At 66.3% G+C, this 24,335-nt stretch overlaps 1 protein-coding gene across 1 annotated transcript; it reads left to right on the top strand.

Moving 5' to 3' along the window:
* Positions 1–4,047: 4,047 nt before the first annotated feature.
* Positions 4,048–23,739, top strand: LOC116436182 (V-type proton ATPase catalytic subunit A-like). The gene is made up of 14 exons (XM_032093161.1): positions 4,048–4,376; positions 5,291–5,419; positions 6,340–6,554; positions 7,908–8,045; positions 9,905–10,056; positions 10,674–10,836; positions 11,723–11,831; positions 13,372–13,494; positions 15,517–15,631; positions 15,753–15,816; positions 17,095–17,298; positions 18,233–18,327; positions 20,578–20,749; positions 23,597–23,739. The coding sequence occupies exons 1-14, from the start codon at positions 4,295–4,297 to the stop codon at positions 23,687–23,689; spliced, it is 1,854 nt and encodes a 617-aa protein (XP_031949052.1). The 5' UTR covers positions 4,048–4,294; the 3' UTR covers positions 23,690–23,739.
* Positions 23,740–24,335: the final 596 nt, after the last annotated feature.

Below are 24,335 nucleotides of genomic sequence, written 5' to 3'. Positions count from 1 at the left end.
GGGAGCTGGGGGATGCTGAGTTAGGGGAGGGGGACCCCAAAATTTGAGAGTGGGGGGATCCCGAATTGGGGAGGGGGGGCTCAAAAATGGGAGTGGGGGGGTCCCCAAATTGGGGAGGGGGACCCCAAAGATGGGAGTGGGGGGTCCCTAAATTGGGGAGGGGGACCCCAAAATCTGAGTGGGGGGACCCCAAAATGTGGGAGGTGGGGGACCCCGAATTGGGGAGGGGGACCCCAAAAATGGGAGTGGGGGGACCCCAAAATGTGGGAGCTGGGGGGACCCTGAATTGGGGAGGGGGACCCCAAAATTTGAGAGTGGGGAGACCCCAAAAATGGGAGTGGGGGGACCCCAAAATGTGGGAGCTGAGGGACCCTGAATTGGGGAAGGGGTCCCCAAATTGGGAAGGGACAATCCTAAAATGGATGGGGTGAAACCCTGAAGTGTGGGAGTGGGGGGACCCCAAAATAGGGGAGTGGGACCCCCAAAATAGGGGAGTGGGACCCCAAAATAGGGGAGTGGGACCCCCGAAATTGAGGGGGTGGGTGGGACCCCCGAATAGGGGAGTGGGGCCCCCAAAATTGAGGGGCTGGGACCCCAAAATAGGGGAGTGGGACCCCAAAATAGGGGAGTGGGACCCCCAAAATAGGGGAGTGGGACCCCAAAATAGAGGAGTGAGGCCCCCAAAATAGGGGAGTGGGACCCCAAAATAGGGGAGTGGGGCCCCCAAAATTGAGGGGCTGGGACCCCAAAATAGGGGAGTGGGACCCCAAAATTGAGGGGCTGGGACCCCCAAATAGGGGAGTGGGACCCCCCAAATTGGGGGCCTGGGATGCCAAAATAGGGGCGGTAGGACCCCAAAATTGGGGAGTGGGACCCAAAAATTGGGGAATGAGGCCCCCAAAATTGAGGGGCTGGGACCCCAAAATTGGGGGCTGGAACCCCCGAAATTGAGGGGCTGGGACCCCCAAAATAGGGGAGTGGGACCCAAAAATTGGGGAGTGAGGCCCCCAAAATTGAGGGGCTGGGACCCCCAAATAGGGGAGTGGGACCCCCAGAATTGCGGGGGTGGAACCCCCAAAATAACCGAGTGGGACCCCAAAATTGAGGGACTGGGACCCCAGAATTGGGGAGTGGGACCCCCAAAATTGGGGGCCTGGGATGCCGAAATAGAGGATTGAGGGCCCCAAAATAGGGGCGATGGGACCCCAAAATAGAGGAGTGAGGCCCCCAGAATTGGGGAGTGGGACCCAAAAATAGGGGAGTGGGCTCCAAAATAGGGGAGTGGGACCCAAAAATTGGGGAGTGAGGCCCCCAAAATTGAGGGGCTGGGACCCCCGAAATTGAGGGGGCGGGACCCCCAAAATAGGGGAGTGGGACCCAAAAATTGGGGAATGAGGCCCCCAAAATTGAGGGGCTGGGACCCCAAAATTGGGGGCTGGAACCCCCGAAATTGAGGGGGTGGGACCCCCAAAATAGGGGAGTGGGACCCCCAGAATTGCGGGGGTGGAACCCCCAAAATAACCGAGTGGGACCCCAAAATTGAGGGACTGGGACCCCAGAATTGGGGAGTGGGACCCCCAAAATTGGGGGCCTGGGATGCCAAAATAGAGGAGTGAGGCCCCCAAAATAGGGGCGGTGGGACCCCAAAATTGGGGAGTGAGGCCCCCAAAATTGAGGGGCTGGGACCCCCAAATAGGGGAGTGGGACCCCCAAAATTGGGGGCTGGAACCCCCGAAATTGGGGGGTTGGGACGCCCAAATAGGGGAGTGGGACCCCCCAAATTGGGGGCCTGGGATGCCAAAATAGGGGCGGTAGGACCCCAAAATTGGGGAGTGGGACCCAAAAATTGGGGAATGAGGCCCCCAAAATTGGGGAGTGGGACCCAAAAATTGGGGAATGAGGCCCCCAGAATTGGGGAGTGGGACCCAAAAATAGGGGAGTGGGCTCCAAAATAGGGGAGTGGGACCCAAAAATTGGGGAATGAGGCCCCCAAAATGGAGGGGCTGGGACCCCAAAATTGGGGGCTGGAACCCCCGAAATTGAGGGGGCGGGACCCCCAAAATAGGGGAGTGGGACCCAAAAATTGGGGAGTGAGGCCCCCAAAATTGAGGGGCTGGGACCCCCAAATAGGGGAGTGGGACCCCCAGAATTGCGGGGGTGGAACCCCCAAAATAACCGAGTGGGACCCCAAAATTGAGGGACTGGGACCCCAGAATTGGGGAGTGGGACCCCCAAAATTGGGGGCCTGGGATGCCGAAATAGAGGAGTGAGGCCCCCAAAATAGGGGCGGTGGGACCCCAAAATAGGGGAGTGGGACCCCAAAATTGGGGAGTGAGGCCCCCAAAATTGAGGGGCTGGGACCCCCAAATAGGGGAGTGGGACCCCCAAAATTGGGGGCTGGAACCCCCGAAATTGGGGGGTTGGGACACCCAAATAGGGGAGTGGGACCCCCCAAATTGGGGGCCTGGGATGCCAAAATAGGGGCGGTAGGACCCCAAAATTGGGGAGTGGGACCCAAAAATTGGGGAATGAGGCCCCCAAAATTGGGGAGTGGGACCCAAAAATTGGGGAATGAGGCCCCCAGAATTGGGGAGTGGGACCCAAAAATAGGGGAGTGGGCTCCAAAATAGGGGAGTGGGACCCAAAAATTGGGGAATGAGGCCCCCAAAATTGAGGGGCTGGGACCCCAAAATTGGGGGCTGGAACCCCCGAAATTGAGGGGGCGGGACCCCCAAAATAGGGGAGTGGGACCCCCAAAATTGAGGGGCTGGGACCCCAAACGGTGTCGGTGCCATCCCAAGGGGCGGGCGCAGGGGACACCGGGATGGGGGGGGTGACAGGGACACGGCGGGGGGTGACAGGGACGTGGGTGGGGGGTGACAGGGACACGGCGGGGGGGTGACAGGGACGTGGGTGGGGGTGACAGGGACGCGACGAGGGGTGACAGGGACAGGGTGGGGGGTGACAGGGACACGGCGGGGGGTGACAGGGACGTGGGTGGGGGTGACAGGGACGCGACGAGGGGTGACAGGGACACGGCGGGGGGTGACAGGGACAGGGCGGGGGGTGACAGGGACACGGCGGGGGGTGACAGGGACGTGGGTGGGGGTGACAGGGACACGACGAGGGGTGACAGGGACACGGCGGGGGGTTGACAGGGACACGGCGGGGGGTGACAGGGACAGGGCGGGGGGTGACAGGGACACGGCGGGGGGTGACAGGGACGTGGGTGGGGGGTGACAGGGACACGGCGGGGGGTGACAGGGACGCGACGAGGGGTGACAGGGACAGGGTGGGGGGTGACAGGGACGCGACGAGGGGTGACAGGGACGTGGGTGGGGGTGACAGGGACAGGGTGGGGGGTGACAGGGACACGACGAGGGGTGACAGGGACGCGACGAGGGGTGACAGGGACAGGGCGGGGGGTGACAGGGACACGGCGGGGGGTGACAGGGACGTGGGTGGGGGTGACAGGGACGCGACGAGGGGTGACAGGGACAGGGTGGGGGGTGACAGGGACACGGCGGGGGGTGACAGGGACGCGACGAGGGGTGACAGGGACAGGGTGGGGGGTGACAGGGACGCGACGAGGGGTGACAGGGACGCGACGAGGGGTGACAGGGACACGGCGGGGGGTGACAGGGACGCGACGAGGGGTGACAGGGACGTGGGTGGGGGTGACAGGGACAGGGTGGGGGGTGACAGGGACACGGCGGGGGGTGACAGGGACGCGACGAGGGGTGACAGGGACGTGGGTGGGGGTGACAGGGACAGGGCGGGGGGTGACAGGGACGTGGGTGGGGGTGACAGGGACGCGACGAGGGGTGACAGGGACAGGGTGGGGGGTGACAGGGACACGGCGGGGGGTGACAGGGACAGGGCGGGGGGTGACAGGGACACGGCGGGGGGTGACAGGGACGTGGGTGGGGGTGACAGGGACACGACGAGGGGTGACAGGGACACGGCGGGGGGTGACAGGGACGTGGGTGGGGGTGACAGGGACGCGACGAGGGGTGACAGGGACAGGGTGGGGGGTGACAGGGACACGACGAGGGGTGACAAGGACACCGGGGCCGTGTCCCCATGGCCCCGAGCCGGGCCGAGCTCGGCGCGTGCCGGTGTCACCCAGTGCCACCCGGTGCCACCCGGTGCCACCCAGAGGAGCGGGACGCGGCTGTTGACTGCACACAGTGCCACACCTGCGGCTGGCACTTTGTCACCGGGCCCGGCCGGTTGTCACCGGCGCTCGGGGACATTTAACGGCGCTGCCACCGCGGCGGGGTGGGGACACAGCATGGAGGGGACACGGGGGACGCGGCTGGAGGAGGCCGAGAGGGAGAGTCTGATGGGGGCTGTGCATGGAGTGTCCGGGCCCGGTACGGGGACACCGCGGGGACATCGTGGGGACACCCTGGGGATACGCTGAGGACAGGGGGACAGCCGGGATGGGGACCCCGATGGGTTTTGTGGCGCTGAAATGGGGACGGGAGAGGGGACAGGGTTGGGGACAGCCTGGGGACACCCTGGGACACGCTGGGAACATCGTGGGGACACCCTGGGGACATGCTGGGGACACCCTGGGGACAGCCGGGATGGGGACCCCGATGGGTTTTGTGGCGCTGAAATGGGGATGGGAGAAGGGACAGGGTTGGAAACAGGAGGGGACACCTTGGGGACACTCTGGGGACATCGTGGGGACAGCCGGGATGGGGACCCCGATGGGTTTTGTGGCGCTGAAATGGGGATGGGAGAGGGGACAGGGTTGGGAACGGGAGGGGACATCGCGGGGACACCCTGGGGACACTCTGGGGACAGGGGGACAGCTGGGACGGGGACCCCGATGACCTTTGGGGCACTAAAATGGGGACGGGAGAGGGGACAGGGTTGGGAACGGGAGGGGACACGCTGGGAACATCGTGGGGACACCCTGGGGACACCCGGGACGGGGACCCTGATGGGTTTTGTGGCCCTGAAATGGGGACGGGAGAGGGGACAGGGTTGGGAACGGGAGGTGACACCTTGGGGACACCCTGGGGACAGGGGGACAGCTGGGACGGGGATCCTGATGACCTTTGGGGCACTAAAATGGGGACGGGAGAGGGGACACCCTGGGGACACCCTGGGGACAGGGCTGGGGGAAATGACCCGGGGGTGGCGGTGGGGAGGGGACAGCGATGGGGACACGCGTGTCCCAGGTGGGGTGGTGACCCCGGGGGCTGAGCGGGTGCCGGTGGGGATGGGGGTGGTGGCCCCGGGCCGGGGTGACAGCGGCGTGTCCCCGTCCCCGCAGTGGTGACAGCCACGCGCATGGCGGGGGCGGCCATGTACGAGCTGGTGCGGGTGGGACACGCGGAGCTCGTGGGGGAGATCATCCGGCTCGAGGGGGACATGGCCACGCTCCAGGTGTACGAGGAGACCTGTATCCTGTCCCCGCTGTCCCCTCTGTCCCCTCTGTCCCCTCTGTCCCCTCCCCGCCACCCTTCTGTCCCCCCGCCCTGTCCCTGCCATCCTCCGCTGGCCCCTCCTTCTGTCACCTCCCTGTTCCGCGCCCTCCCTTCTTCCCCTGAGCCTGTGTCCTGTCCCTCCTCTCCTGTCCCACCTCTCCTGTCCCCTCCCTTGTCCCCCCCCCAATCCTGCCCTGTCCCTTCCCCGTCGCCCGGTCCGCTCGTCCTTTCTCTGTCCTCGCTGTCCCCCCCAGCCCATCCCATCCCCGCCCCGGGGGAAATGGGGCTGAGAGGATGGGGAACCCCAAAATCCCGGGAATTGGGGGGGGAAATGGGGCTGAGAGGATGGGGAACCCCAAAATCCTGGGAACTGGGGGTGAAAATGGGGCTGAGAGGATGGGGAACCCCAAAATCCTGGGAACTGGGGGTGAAAATGGGGCTGAGAGGATGGGGAACCCCAAAATCCCGGGAATTGGGGGGGGAAATGGGGCTGAGAGGATGGGGAACCCCAAAATCCTGGGAATTCGGGGAGGTCCCACCCCTTGCCTGTGGAATCCGCACCGAGCAGCTGCCGAACCCCAAATCCGGGCTGGGGGGGACCCCACGCCCCCTCCTCATCCTCGAGTGACCCCAAATCTGAGCTGGGGGGGACCCCGCGCCCCCTCCCCATCCCCGAGTGACCCCAAATCCGAGCTGGGGCGGACCCCGCGCCCCCTCCCCATCCCCGAGTGACCCCAAATCCGAGCTGGGGGGGACCCCACGCCCCCTCCCCATCCCCGAGTGACCCCAAATCCGGGCTGGGGGGGGGGGACCCCCCGCCCCCTCCCCATCCCCTCGCTGTCGCCCCGCTGTCCCCGCTGTCCCCTCCCTCGGTGACGTTCCTGAGCGCTCGCAGCGGGGGTGCAGGTTGGGGACCCGGTGCGGCGCACGGGGAAGCCGCTCTCGGTGGAGCTGGGCCCGGGCATCCTGGGCTCCATCTTCGACGGCATCCAGCGGCCGCTGCGCGACATCGCCGAGGCCACGCGCAGCATCTACATCCCCCGGGGCACCAACGTCCCCGCGCTGCCGCGACACCTGGCCTGGGACTTCGTCCCCAGCAAGGACATCCGGGTGCGTGACCCCTTCCCCTACCCCCGTCCTGTCCCTTGGTCCCATCCCTGTCCCGTCCCCTTTTCCCCTCTGTCGTCCCAGGTCCTCTGTCCCCTCCCTGTCCCTCCCTGTCCCTTCCTTGTCGCCTCCCCGTCCTGTCCTCCCCTCCCCTCTGTCCCCTCCTTGTCCCATCCCCGTCCTCCCCTTCCCTCTGTCCCCTCCCTGTCCCCTCTGTCCCCTCCTGTCCCCTCCTCGTCCTCCCCTCCCCTTCCCTCTGTCCCCTCCCTGTCCCTTTGTCCCATCCCTGTCCTGTCCCCTTTTCCCCTCTGTCGTCCCAGGTCCCCTGTCCCCTCCCTGTCCCTCCTGTCCCCTCCCCGTCCTGTCCTCCCCTCCCCTCCCCTCTGTCCTCTCCCTGTCCCCTCCTTGTCCCCACCCCGTCCTCCCCTCCCCTTCCCTCTGTCCCCTCCCTGTCCCTCCTGTCCCCTCCTTGTCCCTTCCCCGTCCTGTCCTCCCCTCCCCTCCCCTCCCCTCTGTCCCCTCCCTGTCCCCTCCCCGTCCTCCCCTCTGTCCCCTCCCTATCCCTCCTGTCCCTTCCTCGTCGCCTCCCCGTCCTGTCCCCTCTGTCCCCTCCTTGTCCCCTCCCCATCCTGTCCTCCTGTCTCCTCTGTCCCCTCCCTGTCCCTCCTGTCCTGTCCCCCTGTCCCCTCCCAGCCCCTCCCTGTCCTGTCCCCTCCCCTCCCTCTGTCCCTCCCTGTCCCCTCCATCCCGCCCCGTTCCCCCGTCCTGTCCCCTCCCTGTCCCCCCCAACCCCTCTGTCCCCGCATTGTCCCCTCGTCCCGTCCTCCCCTGTCCCCTCCCTGTCCCTCCTGCCAAGGAGGGCACCCCAAAAAAGGGGGTGGGGACGCACTGACACAGAGGACACAGGGACAGGGGGACGCGGGGACATTGGGGCACACAGGGACATGACATGGGGGACACGGGGGGTCACAGAGCCGCGGGGACACGGGGGGACACGGGGGTCGCAGGGACGTTGGGGGACACAGGGACAGTGGAGATGCCGGGACATGGGGACACGGGGGGGGACGCGGGAGGACACGGGGGGGGACACGGTGACATGAGGACATGGGGGGACATGGGGGGGACATGGGGGGGACACGGGTGGACACGGGGGGAACACGGTGACATGAGGACACGGGGGGACATGGGGGGGACACGGTGACATGAGGACACGGGGGGACACGGGGGGACATGGAGGGGGGGACATGGGGGGCACACGACCACCGCCCTTCCCCCAGCACCCGGGACGGGGGGCCGGGAGTGTCCCCCGGGGGTCCCTCACGGTGTCCCCTGGCGGTGTCGCCGCCGTGTCCCCAGGTCGGGAGCCACGTGACGGGCGGGGACATTTACGGGACGGTGGCGGAGAATTCGCTGCTGCAGCACCGGCTCATGGTCCCCCCCCGCAGCCGCGGCACCGTCACCTACATCGCCCCCCCGGGGCACTACGGCGTGGCGGTGAGCCAGGGCTCGGGGGGGTCCTTGGGCTCGGGGGGGTCCTTGGGGATCTGTGGGGTCGGGGTCGGGGGGCTTGTGTTGTTCCTGTAGGGTTCGGGGTCGGGGTCGGGATCGGGATCGGGATTGGGATCGGGGGGGTTGCGTTGTTCCTGTAGGGTTCGGGATCGGGATTGGGATCGGGATCGGGATCGGGATCGAGGGGGTTGCATTGTTCCTGTAGGGTTCGAGATCGGGTTCGGGATTGGGATCGGGATTGGGATCGGGATCGGGGGGGTTGTGTTGTTCCTGTAGGGTTCGGGATCGGGATCGGGGGGGTTGTGTTGTTCCTGTAGGGTTCGGGGTCGGGGTCGGGATCAGGATCGGGATCGGGGGGGTTGCGTTGTTCCTGTAGGGTTCGGGATCGGGATCGGGATCGGGGGGGTTGTGTTGTTCCTGTAGGGTTCGGGATCGGGATCGGGATCGGGATCGGGGGGGTTGCGTTGTTCCTGTAGGGTTCGGGATCGGGATCGGGATCGGGGGGGTTGCGTTGTTCCTGTAGGGTTCGGGATCGGGATCGGGATCGGGATCGGGATCGGGGGGGTTGTGTTGTTCCTGTAGGGTTCGGGATCGGGATCGGGATCGGGGGGGTTGCGTTGTTCCTGTAGGGTTCGGGATCGGGATCGGGATCGGGATCGGGGGGGTTGCATTGTTCCTGTAGGGTTCGGGATCGGGATCGGGATCGGGGGGGTTGCATTGTTCCTGTAGGGTTCGGGATCGGGATCGGGATCGGGATCGGGATCGGGATCGGGGGGGTTGCGTTGTTCCTGTAGGGTTCGGGATCGGGATCGGGATCGGGGGGGTTGCGTTGTTCCTGTAGGGTTCGGGATCGGGATCGGGATCGGGGGGGTTGCATTGTTCCTGTAGGGTTCGGGATCGGGATCGGGATCGGGATCGGGATCGGGGGGGTTGCGTTGTTCCTGTAGGGTTCGGGATCGGGATCGGGATCGGGATCGGGGGGGTTGCGTTGTTCCTGTAGGGTTCGGGATCGGGATCGGGATCGGGGGGGGTTGTGTTGTTCCTGTAGGGTTCGGGATCGGGATCGGGATCGGGGGGGTTGCGTTGTTCCTGTAGGGTTCGGGATCGGGATCGGGATCGGGATCGGGGGGGTTGCGTTGTTCCTGTAGGGTTCGGGATCGGGATCGGGATCGGGATCGGGATCGGGATCGGGATCGGGGGGGTTGTGTTGTTCCTGTAGGGTTCGGGATCGGGATCGGGATCGGGGGGGTTGTGTTGTTCCTGTAGGGTTCGGGATCGGGATAGGGGTCAGGACTGGGTGGGGGGGATCAGGATCAGGACCGTCGGGGTCGGGATCGTTGGGGGCAGCGGGATGGGAATTGGGGTCGGGATTGGGATCCGAGGGTTGCGTTGCTCCTGTAGGGATCGGAGGATTGGGATCGGGAGCGGGATCAGGAGTGGGATCGTCGGGATCGGGGTTGGGACTTGGGGGCGGGAAACGGGATGAGGGTCGGGATCGGGATTGAGATCAGGATCGGGGTGGAGGCTGGGGGGGATCGGGGTCGGGATTGGGATCGGGGTCAGTATCGAGCTCAAGGGGATCGGATCGGGGTTGGAATGGGGGGGGGGGAGGATGGGGGGGATTGAGATGGGGATCATCGGGATCGGGAGTGGGAGCGGGATCGCGGTGGGGATTGGGATCCGGCGAGTGCGCGGCTCCCGTAGGAACCGGGAGGGATCGGGATTGGAGGGATGCGCTGTTCCCGCAGGGATCGGGATTGGGACCGGGGGGTTTGGGCCGATCCCGGGCCGATCCCGGGCTGATCCTGGGCCGATCCCGGGTTGATCCCGGGTTAATCCCGCAGGACGTGGTGCTGGAGCTGGAATTCCAGGGGGTCCGGGAGCCGCTCTCCATGATCCAGGTGTGGCCGGTCCGGCAGGTCCGGCCCGTGGCCGAGAAGCTCCCGGCCAATCACCCCCTGCTGACCGGCCAGAGGGTCCTGGACGCGCTCTTCCCGTAGGGATCGGGATCAGGATCGGGGTCGGGATCGGGATTGGGATTGGGATCGGGATTGGGATTGGGATCGGGATTGGGATCAGGGGCTGTGGTCCTTCCATACGGACCGGGATTGGGATCGATCTTGGGGGGTGCGCTGTTTCCACGGCGATCGGGATTGGGATCGGGATTGCAGTCGGGAGCTTTGCTCTGTTCCCGCAGGGATTCGGGGGAGGGAAAAGGGTGGGATCGGGGTGGGGGACAGGAGGGGAAAGGGGAGGGAGGGATGGGGACAGGAACAGGGATGGGGACAAGGACAGGGACAGGGATGAGGACGGGGAGAGATGGCGTTGAGGATAAGGAATGGGGAATGGGGACAGGGATGGGGACAGGGAGAGATGGATTTGGGGGCAGGAATTGGGACGGGGACAGGGATGGGGACAAGGAGAGATGGATTTGGGGACAGGAATTGGGATGGGGATAGGGAGAGATGGATTTGGGGACAAGGATGGGGACAGGGAGAGATGGATTTGGGGGACAGGAATTGGGATGGGAACAGGGATGGCGACGGCAATGGGGACAGGCACAGGGTGGCACCGGGATCCCGCCACCCCTGTCCCGTGTCCTCGTGTCCCCAGGTGTGTCCAGGGGGGCACCACGGCCATCCCGGGCGCGTTCGGCTGCGGGAAGACGGTGATTTCCCAATCCCTGTCCAAGTATTCCAACAGTGACGTCATCGTCTACGTGGGGTGCGGCGAGCGCGGCAACGAAATGTCCGAGGTCCTCAGGGACTTCCCCGAGGTGACACGGGGACACGGGGTGGCACGGGGACATTGGGGTGGCACGGGGACACGGGGTGGCACGGGGGACATTGGGGTGGCACGGGGACATCGTGGGTGGCAGGGGGGGTGGCAGTGACACGGGTGCTCATGGAGGGTCCTCAGGGACTTCCCCGAGGTGGCACGGGGACACGGGGTGGCACGGGGTGACACGGGGGACATTGGGGTGGCACGGGGACATCGTGGGTGGCAGGGGGGTGGCAGTGACACGGGTGCTCATGGAGGGTCCTCAGGGACTTCCCCGAGGTGGCACGGGGACACGGGGTGGCACGGGGTGACACGGGGGACATTGGGGTGGCACGGGGACATCGTGGCTGGCAGTGGGGTGGCAGTGACACGGGTGTTCATGGAGGGTCCTCAGGGACTTCTTGAGGTGACACGGGGACAGGGGGGTGGCAGGGGACATTGGGGTGGCACGGGGACATTGGGGTGGCACGGGGTGGCAGGGCGTGGCACGGGGACAGCAGGGTGGCACGGCGACATCGTGGGTGGCAGGGGGGTGGCAGTGACACGGGTGCTCATGGAGGGTCCTCAGGGACTTCTTGAGGTGACACGGGGACATTGGGGTGGCACGGGGACATCGTGGGTGCCAAGGGGGTGGCAGTGACACGGCTGTGCCCAGCTCACCATGGAGGGTCCCTGGGGCTTCCCTGAGGTGACACGGGGACACGGGGTGGCACGGGGACATTGGGGTGGCACAGGGACATCGTGAGTGGCAGGGGGGTGGCAGTGACACGGGTGTTCATAGAGGGTCCTCGGGACTTCCCCGAGGTGCCACGGGGGTGACAGCGGGTGCCAGGGAGGTGCCAGGAGGTGCCAGGAGGTGACACTGCCACCGATGTCCCCAGCTGACCATGGAGGTGGGCGGCCGCTCCGAGTCCATCATGAAGCGCACGACGCTCGTGGCCAACACGTCCAACATGCCGGTGGCCGCCCGCGAGGCCTCCATCTACACCGGTGGGGGACTGACGGGGACACGGGGGGGACGGGGACACGGGGGGCGAGAGGGACACGGGGGGCGAGAGGGACACGGGGGGCATGGGGACACGGACATGGAGGAGATGGGAACACGGGGGGGACGGGGACACGGTGGGGATGGGGACACGGGGGGGACGGGGACACGGGGGGCGAGAGGGACACGGGGGGCATGGGGACAGGGACATGGAGGAGATGGGGACACGGGGGGGACGGGGATGGGGACAGGGACATGGTGGGGATGGGGACACGGGGGGGACGGGGACGGGGACACGGTGGGGATGGGGACACGGGGGGGATGGGGACAGGGACACGGTGGGGATGGGGACACGGGGGGGATGGGGACATGAGGGGGATGGGGACACGGGGGGCGACAGGGACACGGGGGGCATGGGGACAGGGACATGGAGGAGATGGGGACACGGGGGGGACGGGGATGGGGACAGGGACATGGTGGGGATGGGGATGGGGACAGGGACACGGGGGGGACAGGGACACGGGGGGATGGAGACATGGGGGAGACAGGGACATGGAGGGGACGGGGACACGGGGGGGACGGGGACAGGGACACGGTGGGGATGGGGACATGGGGGAGACGGGGACATGGGGGGGATGGGGATGGGGACAGGGACACGGTGGGGATGGGGACACGGGGGGGATGGGGACAGGGACACGGTGGGGATGGGGACACGGGGGGGATGGGGACATGAGGGGGATGGGGACACGGGGGGCGACAGGGACACGGGGGGGATGGGGACACGGGGGGGATGGGGACATGAGGGGGATGGGGACACGGGGGGCGACAGGGACACGGGGGGCATGGGGACACGGGGGGCATGGGGACAGGGACATGGTGGGGATGGGGACACGGGGGGGACGGGGACACGGGGGGGATGGGCATGGGGACAGGGACACGGGGGGGACAGGGACACGGGGGGATGGGGACAGGGACATGGAGGAGATGGGGACACGGGGGGGATGGGGACAGGGACACGGGGGGGATGGGGATGGGGACAGGGACATGGTGGGGATGGGGACACGGTGGGGACGGGGACATGGGGGGGGATGGGGACACAGGGGGGACTGGAGATGGGGACAGGGACATGGAGGGGACAGGGACATGGGGGGGATGGGGACAGGGAGGGGATGGGGACACGGGGGGGACAAAGAGGACACGGGGAGGGGGCCGGGCAGGGATTGCGCTGTCCCTGGGTGTGTGACACCCCTTGCACACGCGTGTGTCACAGGGCTCCCGCTGTCCCTGGGTGTGTGTGACACCCCTTGCACACGCGTGTGTCACAGGGCTCCCGCTGTCCCTGGGTGTGTGTGACACCCCTTGCACACGCGTGTGTCACAGGGCTCCCGCTGTCCCTGGGTGTGTGTGACACCCCTTGCACACGCGTGTGTCACAGGGCTCCCGCTGTCCCTGGGTGTGTGTGACACCCCTTGCACACGCGTGTGTCACAGGGCTCCCGCTGTCCCTGGGTGTGTGTGACACCCCTTGCACACGCGTGTGTCACAGGGATCACGCTCGCCGAGTACTTTCGGGACATGGGGCTCCACAGCTGCCTCCTGGCCGACTCCACGTCCCGCTGGGCCGAGGCGCTGCGCGAGATCTCGGGGCGCCTGGCGGAGATGCCCGCCGGTGAGACCCCAAAATCCCGGGAATTCGGGGGGGAAAATGGGGCTGAGAGGATGGGGAACCCCAAAATCCCGGGAATTCGGGGGGAAAATGGGGCTGAGAGGATGGGGAACCCCAAAATCCCGGGAATTCGGGGGGAAAATGGGGCTGAGAGGATGGGGAACCCCAAAATCCCGGGAATTCGGGGGGAAAATGGGGCTGAGAGGATGGGGAACCCCAAAATCCTGGGAACTGGGGGGGGAAAATGGGGCTGAGAGGATGGGGAACCCCAAAATCCCTGGAATTCGGGGGGGAAATGGGGCTGAGAGGATGGGGAACCCCAAAATCCCTGGAATTCGGGGGGGAAATGGGGCTGAGAGGATGGGGAACCCCAAAATCCCTGGAATTCGGGGGTGAAAATGGGGCTGAGAGGATGGGGAACCCCAAAATCCCTGGAATTGGGGGGGGAAATGGGGCTGAGAGGATGGGGAACCCCAAAATCCCGGGAATTCGGGGGGAAAATGGGGCTGAGAGGATGGGGAACCCCAAAATCCCTGGAATTTGGGTGGAAAATGGGGCTGAGAGGATGGGGAACCCCAAAATCCCGGGAATTCGGGTGGAAAATGGGGTTGAGGGGTTGGGGAACCCCAAAATCCCGGGAATTCGGGTGGAAAATGGGGCTGAGAGGATGGGGAACCCCAAAATCCCGGGAATTGGGGTGGAAAATGGGGCTGAGAGGATGGGGAACCCCAAAATCCTGGGAACTGGGGGGGAAAATGGGGCTGAGAGGATGGGGAACCCCAAAATCCCGGGAATTGGGGGGGAAAATGGGGCTGAGAGGATGGGGAACCCCAAAATCCCTGGAATTCGGGGGGGAAATGGGGCTGAGAGGATGGGGAACCCCAAAATCCCGGGAATTCGGGGGTGAAAATGGGGCTGAGAGGATGGGGAACCCCAAAATCCCTGGAATTGGGGGGGGAAATGGGGCTGAGAGGATGGGGAACCCCAAAATCCCGGGAATTCGGGGGGAAAATGGGGCTGAGAGGATGGGGAACCCCAAAATCCTGGGAACTGGGGGTGAAAATGGGGCTGAGAGGATGGGGAACCCCAAAATCCCGGGAATTGGGGGTGAAAATGGGGCTGAGAGGATGGGGAACCCCAAAATCCCGGGAATTCGGGTGGAAAATGGGGCTGAGAGGATGGGGAACCCCAAAATCCTGGGAACTGGGGGGGAAAATGGGGCTGAGAGGGTGGGGAACCCCAAAATCCCGGGAATTGGGGGGGGAAATGGGGCTGAGAGGATGGGGAACCCCAAAATCCCGGGAATTGGGGGGGAAAATGGGGCTGAGAGAATGGGGAACCCCAAAATCCTGGGAACTGGGGGGGAAAATGGGGCTGAGAGGATGGGGAACCCCAAAAATCCTGGGAATTGGGGGTGAAAATGGGGCTGAGAGGATGGGGAACCCCAAAATCCCGGGAATTCGGGGGGGAAATGGGGCTGAGAGGATGGGGAACCCCAAAATCCCGGGAATTCGGGTGGAAAATGGGGCTGAGAGGATGGGGAACCCCAAAATCCCGGGAATTGGGGGGGGTCCCACCCCTTGCCTGTGGAATCCGCACCGAGCAGCTGCCGAACCCCAAATCCCGGCTGGGGGGGACCCCGCGCCCCCTCCCCATCCCCGACTGACCCCAAATCTGAGCTGGGGGGGACCCCGCGCCCCCTCCCCATCCCCGAGTGACCCCAAATCCGAGCTGGGGGGGACCCCGCGCCCCCTCCCCATCCCCGAGTGACCCCAAATCCGGGCTGGGGGGGTCCCCGCGCCCCCTCCCCATCCCCGAGTGACCCCAAATCTGAGCTGGGGCGGACCCCGCGCCCCCTCCCCATCCCCAAAATCTCCGCGCGGGGGGCTGCCAACCCCAAACTGCGCGGGGTTTGGGGTTTGGGGGGCACCCCCGGGCCGGTCTGGCGGTGGCCGGGTGCCCCCCGGAGGGGCGGCGGGGACCCCCGGCGGTGGCCGGGGAGGTGCCAGCGGTGTCGCCCCGCAGACAGTGGCTACCCCGCGTACCTCGGGGCTCGCCTGGCCTCGTTCTACGAGCGCGCGGGGCGGGCGCGGTGCTTGGGGACCCCCGAGCGCGAGGGCAGCGTCAGCATCGTCGGAGCGTGAGTGTCCCCTGGGTGACAAAGGGTGACAAGGGTGGGGGGGTGGTGACAAGGGTGGGGGGGTGACAGGGGTCATGGGGGGGGGCCCCAACTCGCCCTCTTCACCCCCATCCCCCCGCAGGGTGTCCCCGCCCGGAGGGGATTTCTCGGATCCCGTCACTTCGGCCACGCTGGGGATCGTGCAGGTGAGGGGACAGAGGGGACCGGGGGGGACAGGGATGGGACAGAGGGGACGGGGGGGGACAGGGATGGGACAGAGGGGACGGGGATGGGACAGAGGGGACAGGGATGGGACAGAGGGGACGGGGGGGGACAGGGATGGGACAGAGGGGACGGGGATGGGACAGAGGGGACAGGGATGGGGATGGGAACAGGGTTTGGGACAGGGATGGGACAGGGATGGGACAGAGGGGGGACAGGGACAGGGATGGGACAGGGATGGGGACACGGATAGGGATGGGATGGGGATGGGGACAGAGGGGGGACAGGGATTGGGACAGGGATAGGACAGAGGAGACAGGGATGGGGATGGGGACAGGGATGGGACAGAGGGGGAACAGAGGGGGAACAGAGGGGACAGAGGGGACAGAGGGGGGACAGGGATGGGACAGAGGGGACAGGGATGGGGACAGGGATGGGACAGAGGGGACAGGGATGGGGACAGGGATGGGACAGAGGGGACAGGGATGGGGATGGGGGCAGGGATGGGGACAGGGATGGGACAGAGGGGGGACAGGGACAGGGCTGGGAATGGGACAGAGATGGAACAGAGATGGGAGCAGGGATTGGGACAGGGGACAGAGGAGACAGGGATGGGGACAGGGATGGGGATGGGAACAGGGTTTGGGACAGGGATGGGGACAGGGATGGGGACAGGGATGGGGACAGGGATGGGGACAGGGATGGGACAGGGATGGGGACATTGATGGGGACAGGCTGCGGGAGACATGAGGGCCACAAGGATCCCCTGTGTGGGGACACGAGGAGGTGACACTCCCCGGTGTTCTGGGGGCTGGACAAGAGGGAGAAAAGGACCGTGGGTGACCCGGGGGTGACACAGGGGGTGACCCGGGGGTGACACTGGGTGACAGTGGGTGACACTGGGTGACAGTGGGTGACACTGGGTGACATTCCCAGGTGTTCTGGGGGCTGGACACGAGGGATAAGGACACGGGTACCGTGGGTGACCTGGAGGTGACCCAGGGGTGACACCGCTGGGTGTTCTGGGGGGATAAGAGGCTCGGGGACAGGCTGGGTGACCCGGGGGTGACACTGGGTGACACAGGGTGACACTCCCAGGTGTTCTGGGGGCTGGACAAGAGGGATAAGAAGGACACGGGTACCGCGGGTGACACAGGAGGTGACCCAGGGTGACACAGGGTGACCCAGGGTGACACCGGGTGACAGTGGGTGACACTGGGTGACAGTGGGTGACCCAGGGTGACCCAGGGTGACACTCGCAGGTGTTCTGGGGGCTGGACAAGAAGCTGGCGCAGCGCAAGCACTTCCCGTCCGTGAACTGGCTGATCTCGTACTCGCGGTACCTGCGGGCGCTGGAGCCGCACTACGAGCGCGCCCACCCCGAGCTGCCCGCGCTGCGCGACCGCGCCCGGCGCATCCTGCAGGAGGAGGAGGAGCTGGCCGAGATCGTGCAGCTCGTGGGGAAGGTGGGGTCTGTGGGGTTTGTGGGGTTTGTGGGGTCTGGGATGTGGGATGTGGGGTCGGGGGAGTGAGATATGGGGTCTGGGGTGTGGGGTCCGGGATGTGGGGTCTGGGGTGTGGGGTCCGGGGTGTGGGGTCCTGCAGGAGGAGGAGGAGCTGGCCGAGCTCGTGCAGCTCGTGGGGAAGGTGGGTTCTGGGGTTTGTGGGGTTTGTGGGGTCTGTGGGGTTTGTGGGGTCTGTGGGGTCTGGGGTGTGAGGCTGGGGTCGGGGGAGTGGGATGTGGGGTGTGGGGTCTGGGATATGGGGTCCGGGGTGTGGGGTCCTGCAGGAGGAGCTGGGCGAGATCGTGCAGCTCGTGGGGAAGGTGGGTTATGGGGTTTGTGGGGTTTATGGGGTTTGTGGGGTCTGGGATGTGGGATGTGGGGTCGGGGGAGTGAGATATGGGGTCTGGGGTGTGGGATGTGGGGTCTGGGGTGTGGGGTCCTGCAGGAGGAGCTGGCCGAGATCGTGCAGCTCGTGGGGAAGGTGGGGTCTGTGGGGTTTGTGGGGTCTGTGGGGTCTGTGGGGTCTGGGATGTGGGGTTGGGGTCGGGGGAGTGGGATGTGGGGTGTGGGGTGTGGGGTGTGGGGTGTGGGGTCCGGGATATGGGGTCTGGGGTGTGGAGTCTGGGGTCCTGCAGGAGGAGGAGGAGCTGGCCGAGATCGTGCAGCTCGCGGGGAAGGTGGGTTCTGGGGTTTATGGGGTTTATGGAATTATGGGGTTTATGGGGTTTATGGGGTTTATGGGATTTATGGGGTTTATGGGGTTTATGGGGTTTATGGGGTTTATGGGATTTACGGGGTTTATGGGATTTATGGGATTTATGGGGTCTGGGATGTGGGGTTGGGGTCTGGGATGTGGGAAGGGGCAGGGACAGGACCCCCTTCCCATCCCCCGCAGGCGTCGCTGGCCGAGGGTGACAAAGTGACGCTGGAAGTGGCCAAACTGCTCAAGGACGATTTCCTGCAGCAGAACGGCTACTCGGCCTATGACCGGTACCGGGACCCCCACCCTGACCCCCACCCTGACCCCCACTCGGCCTATGACCGGTACCGGGACCCCCACCCTGACCCCCACCCTGACCCCCACTCGGCCTATGACCGGTACCGGGACCCCCCGGGACCCCCACCCTGACCCCCACCCTGGCCCCCACCCTGGCCCCCCCCGACCCCCCCGACCCCCACCTTGACCCCCACCTTGACCCCCACCCTGACCCCCCACCCTGACCCCCACCCTGACCCCACCCTGACCCCACCCTGACCCCACCCTGACCCCCACCCTGACCCCGCCCTGACCCCGCCCTGACCCCGCCCTGACCCCCACCCTGACCCCCACCCTGACCCCACCCTGACCCCGCCCTGACCCCGCCCTGACCCCGCCCTGACCCCCACCCTGACCCCCACCCTGACCCCACCCTGACCCCACCCTGACCCCCACCCTGACCCCCCACCCTGACCCCCACCCTGACCCCCACCCTGACCCCACCTTGACCCCCACCCTGACCCCCACCCTGACCCCCACCCTGACCCCCACCCTGACCCCCACCCTGACCCCACCCTGACCCCACCCTGACCCCCACACTGACCCCCACACTGACCCCACCCTGACCCCCCACCCTGACCCCCCACCCTGACCCCCCACCCTGACCCCACCCTGACCCCGCCCTGACCCCGCCCTGACCCCCACCCTGACCCCCACCCTGACCCCCACCCTGACCCCACACTGACCCCACACTGACCCCACACTGACCCCACACTGACCCCACCCTGACCCCCACCCTGACCCCCACCCTGACCCCACCTTGACCCCCACCCTGACCCCACCCTGACCCCACACTGACCCCACACTGACCCCACACTGACCCCACCCTGACCCCACACTGACCCCACCCTGACCCCCCACTGACCCCACCCTGACCCCCCACCCTGACCCCACCCTGACCCCCACCCTGACCCCCACGCTGACCCCACCTTGACCCCCACCCTGACCCCCACCCTGACCCCGCCCTGACCCCGCCCTGACCCCCCACCCTGACCCCACCCTGACCTCCACCCTGACCCCCCACCCTGACCCCCACCCTGACCCCACCCTGACCCCCACACTGACCCCACCCTGACCCCCCACCCTGACCCCCACACTGACCCCCCAAACCCCTCCTGACCCCCCCAAATCCCCTCCTGACCCCCCCAACCCCCCTCACCCTGACTCCTCTTGCCCCTCACGCCCTCCCCGGGACCCTCCCCCCGCTTCTGCCCCTTCTACAAAACCGTGGGGATGCTGCACCCAGACCCCCCCCAAAGCCCCCCAAACCCCTCCTGACCCCCCAAAATCCCCTCCTGACCCCCCCAAAATCCCCTCCTGACCCCCCCAAAATCCCTCTTGATCCCCCCAAACCCCCCCAAACCCCTCCTGACCCCCCCAAAGGCCCCTCCTGACCCCCCCCAATCCCTCCTGACCCCCCAAAATCCCCTCCTGACCCCCCCAAACCCCTCCCTGACCCCCCCAGAATCCCCTCCTGACCCCCCCAAACCCCTCCTGACCCCCCCAAACCCCTCCTGACCCCCAAAATCCCCTCCTGACCCCCCAAATCCCCTCCTGACCCCCCCAAATCCCTCCTGACCCCCCCCAAACCCCTCCTGACCCCCCCAAACCCCACCCTGACCCCCCCAGAATCCCCTCCTGACCCCCCCAAATCCCTCCCTGATCCCCCCAAATCCCCTCCTGACCCCCCCAAAATCCCCTCCTGACCCCCCCAAAATCTCTCCTGACCCCCCAAAATCCCTCCCTGACACCCCCAAATCCTCCCTGACCCCCCCAAACCCCTCCTGACCCCCCAAAATCCCCTCCTGACCCCCCCAAACCCCTCCCTGATCCCCCCAAATCCCTCCCTGACACCCCCAAATCCTCCCTGACCCCCCCAATCCCTCCTGACCTCCCCAAATCCCCTCCTGACCCCCCAAAATCCCCTCCTGACCCCCCCAAAATCCCCCCCGACCCCCCCAAAACCCCTCCCAACCCCCCCAAAATCCCTCTTGATCCCCCCCAAACCCCTCCTGACCCCCCAAAATCCCTCCTGACGCCCCCAAATCCCTCCTGACCCCCCCAAATCCCCCCCGACCCCCCCAAAATCCCTCTTGATCCCCCCCAAATCCCTCCTGACCCCCCAAAATCCCCTCCTGACCCCCCCAACCCCCCTCACCCTGACTCCTCTTGCCCCTCACGCCCCCCCCGGGACCCTCGCCCAGGTTCTGCCCCTTCTACAAAACCGTGGGGATGCTGCAGAACTTGGTCACCTTCTACGACCTGGCTCGGGGGGCCGTGGAGGGCGCGGGCCCCGAGGAGCACAGGGTCACCTGGGCCACCATCCGCGAGGGGCTCGGGGACATCCTGTACCGCCTGAGCGCCATGAAGTTCAAGGTGGGGGGGCTGGGGGGGGTGAGGAGGGGTCTTAAGGGGGGGCAAAGGGGGTTGAGACCCCCGTGGAGGGTCCTATAGGGGGTTAAAGGGGGGGAAAAGGGGGTGAGACCCCCGTGGAGGGTCCTATGGGGGGTTAAAGGGGGGGCAAAGGGGGTGAGACCCCCGTGGAGGGTCCTATGGGGGGTTAAAGGGGGGGGAAAAGGGGGTGAGACCCCCGTGGAGGGTCCTATAGGGGGTCAAAGGGGACTGAGACCCCCGTGGAGGATCCTATGGGGGGTCAAAGGGGGGGAAAAGGGGGGTGAGACCCCCGTGGAGGGTTCTATGGGGGGTCAAAGGGGGGAAAAAGGGGGTGAGACCCCCGTGGAGGGTTCTATGGGGGGTTAAAGGGGGGGAAAAGGGGGTGAGACCCCCGTGGAGGGTCCTATAGGGGGTTAAAGGGGGGGAAAAGGGGGGTGAGACCCCCGTGGAGGGTCCTATAGGGGGTTAAAGGGGGGGAAAAGGGGGTGAGACCCCCGTGGAGGGTTCTATGGGGGGTTAAAGGGGGGGAAAAGGGGGTGAGACCCCCGTGGAGGGTCCTATAGGGGGTTAAAGGGGGGGAAAAGGGGGTGAGACCCCCGTGGAGGGTCCTATAGGGGGTTAAAGGGGGGGAAAAGGGGGGTGAGACCCCCGTGGAGGGTCCTATAGGGGGTTAAAGGGGGGGAAAAGGGGGGTGAGACCCCCGTGGAGGGTCCTATAGGGGGTTAAAGGGGGGGAAAAGGGGGGTGAGACCCCCGTGGAGGGTCCTATAGGGGGTCAAAGGGGGGGAAAAGGGGGTGAGACCCCCGTGGAGGGTCCTATAGGGGGTCAAAGGGGGGGAAAAGGGGGTGAGACCCCCGTGGAGGGTTCTATGGGGGGTTAAAGGGGGGGAAAAGGGGGTGAGACCCCCGTGGAGGGTCCTATAGGGGGTTAAAGGGGGGGAAAAGGGGGTGAGACCCCCGTGGAGGGTCCTATAGGGGGTTAAAGGGGGGGAAAAGGGGGTGAGACCCCCGTGGAGGGTCCTATAGGGGGTCAAAGGGGGGGGAAAAGGGGGTGAGACCCCCGTGGAGGGTTCTATGGGGGGTCAAAGGGGGGGAAAAGGGGGTGGGACCCCCGTGGAGGGTTCTATGGGGGGTCAAAGGGGGGGAAAAGGGGGTGAGACCCCCGTGGAGGGTCCTATAGGGGGTTAAAGGGGGGTCAAAGGGGACTGAGACCCCCGTGGAGGGTTCTATGGGGGGTCAAAGGGGACTGAGACCCCCGTGGAGGATCCTATGGGGGGTCAAAGGGGGGGAAAAGGGGGGTGAGACCCCCATTGTGGGTCTTAAGGGGGGGGTTAAGGGGGTGAAACCCCCATTGGGGGGCCTTACGTGAAGGTTAAGGGGGGGAAAGGGGTGAGACCCCCATTGGGGGGGTCCTATGGGGGGGAAAAGGGGGCAGAGACCCCCCCATTGGGGGGTTCTATGGGGGAGTTAAGGGGGTGAAAAGGGTGTGAGATCCCCGTTGGGGGGTCCTACGAGGGGGAAAGGGGGGTGAGACCCCCATTGGGGGGTCCTATAGGGGAGTTAAAGGGGGAGAAAAGGGGGTGAGACCCCCATGGAGGGTTCTATGGGGGGTCAAAGGGGGGTTAAGGGGGGTGAGACCCACATTGGGGGTCCTATGGGGGGGAAAAGGGGGTTGAGACCCCCGTTGTGGGTCCTATGGGGGGACAAACGGGGGTGAGACCCCCCCATGGGGGGTCCTATGGGGGGTTTAAGGGGGTGAAAAGGGTGTGAGATCCCCGTTGGGGGGTCCTATGAGGGGGAAAGGGAGGTGAGACCCCCGTTGGGGGGTCCTATGGGGGGGTTAAGGGGGGGAAAAGGGGGTGAAACTCCCATTGGGGGGTTCTGTGGGGGTTTAAAGGGGGAAAAGGGGGTGAGACCCCCATGGGGGGGTCATATGTGAAGGTTAAAGGGGGGAAAAAGGGGGCAGAGACCCCCATGGAGGGTTCTATGGGGGGTCAAAGGGGGGGAAAAGGGGGGTGAGACCCCCATTGTGGGTCTTAAGGGGGGGGGGCAAAGGGGGGTGAGACTCCCCCATGGGGAATCCTATGTGGGGTAAAGGGGGGGAAAAGGGGGCAGAGACCCCCATGGAGGGGTCCTATGGGGGGGTTAAGGGGGGAAAAGGGGGTGGGACCCCCATTGGGGGGGTCCTATGAGGGGTTTAAGGGGGGTTAAGGGGGTGAGACCCCCATGGGGGGTCTTAAGGGGGGGTAAAGGGGGTGAGATCCCCGTTGGGGGGGTCCTATGGGGGGGTTTAAGGGGGGAAAAGGGGGTGAGACCCTCATGGGGGGTCCTATGGGGGGGTTAAGGGGGGAAAAGGGGGTGAGACCCTCATGGGGGGTCCTATGGGGGGGTTTAAGGGGGCTTAAGGGGGTGAGACCCCCATGGAGGTCCCGAGGCGGAGGACAAAGTTTTGGGGGGAGGGATCCCTGGGGGCCGTGACCCCATTTGGGGGGGGTCCCACACGGGGGATTTTGGGGGGGGGTCCCTCCCGAAGCTCCCCCCCCCCCCCGCCGTGTGTCTGGGGTTGGTGGGGGAGGGGGGGGTGACCCCATTTAGGGGATGACGTCACCACCTCCCCCACGGTGGATTTTTGGGGGCATTGGGGGGATTGGGGGGTCCCACCCGAAGCTTCGCCCCCCCCCCCCCTCCCGGGGTGACCCCGCCGTGTCTGGGGTTGGTGGGGGAGGGGGGGGGGCGTCACCCCATTTAGGGGATGACGTCACCACCTCCCCCACGGTGGATTTTTGGGGGGGGTCCCGGGGTGACCCCGCCGTGTCGCCCGCGTGGCCAGGACCCGGTGAAGGATGGCGAGCAGCGCATCCTGGCTTCCTACGCGCAGCTGCAGGAGGAGATGGTGGCCGCCTTCCGCAACCTGGAGGACTGAGAGCGACACGGGGGGGGGGACACAGGGTGGGCGAGGAGGGGTCCCCCGAGGTCGCCTCGCCCCCATTCCCCCCCCCCACCAATAAAGGGCCGGTGGTGGCACTCGAGCTCCGGGCGTGGCTTTCCCCTGGGGGGTGGCACTGGGGGGCGGGGGGGGGTCAGGGGGTGTTGGGGTGGGGGTGGGGTTCGGGTGTTGTCACCTCCGTGGGGTGTTGGGGGGATGGGGACACCCGGAGAGGGGGGGGGGGCACGAAGGGACAGGCTGGGGGAGGGGGACAGGGGGGTGACGGGGACATTCTGGGGAGGGGGGACACGCTGGGGGGGGACACGGGGGTGGGAGGGGTACCTGGGTGGGAAATGGGGACACCTCGGGGGGTGGCAGGGACACCTGGGTGGGATATGGGGACACTCGGGGGGTGACACGGCAGTGACAGGGACGCCCTAACTGGGACACAGAGGGTGACAGGAACACCCTGGGGGTGACAGGGCCACCCTGAGCAGGACACAGGGGGTGACAGGAACACCCTGGGGGGACATGGGGACACCCTAACTGGGACACAGGGGTGACAGGAACACCCTGGGGGTGACAGGGCCACCCTGAGCGGGACACAGGGGGTGACAGGAACACCCTGGGGGGACACGGGGAC

Source organism: Corvus moneduloides, chromosome 29, assembly GCF_009650955.1.
Source record: "Corvus moneduloides isolate bCorMon1 chromosome 29, bCorMon1.pri, whole genome shotgun sequence".
Taxonomy (NCBI): Eukaryota; Metazoa; Chordata; class Aves; order Passeriformes; family Corvidae; genus Corvus; species Corvus moneduloides.
The sequence above is the reverse complement of the archived record's forward strand: the minus strand, read 5'-3'. Positions and strand labels throughout refer to the sequence as shown.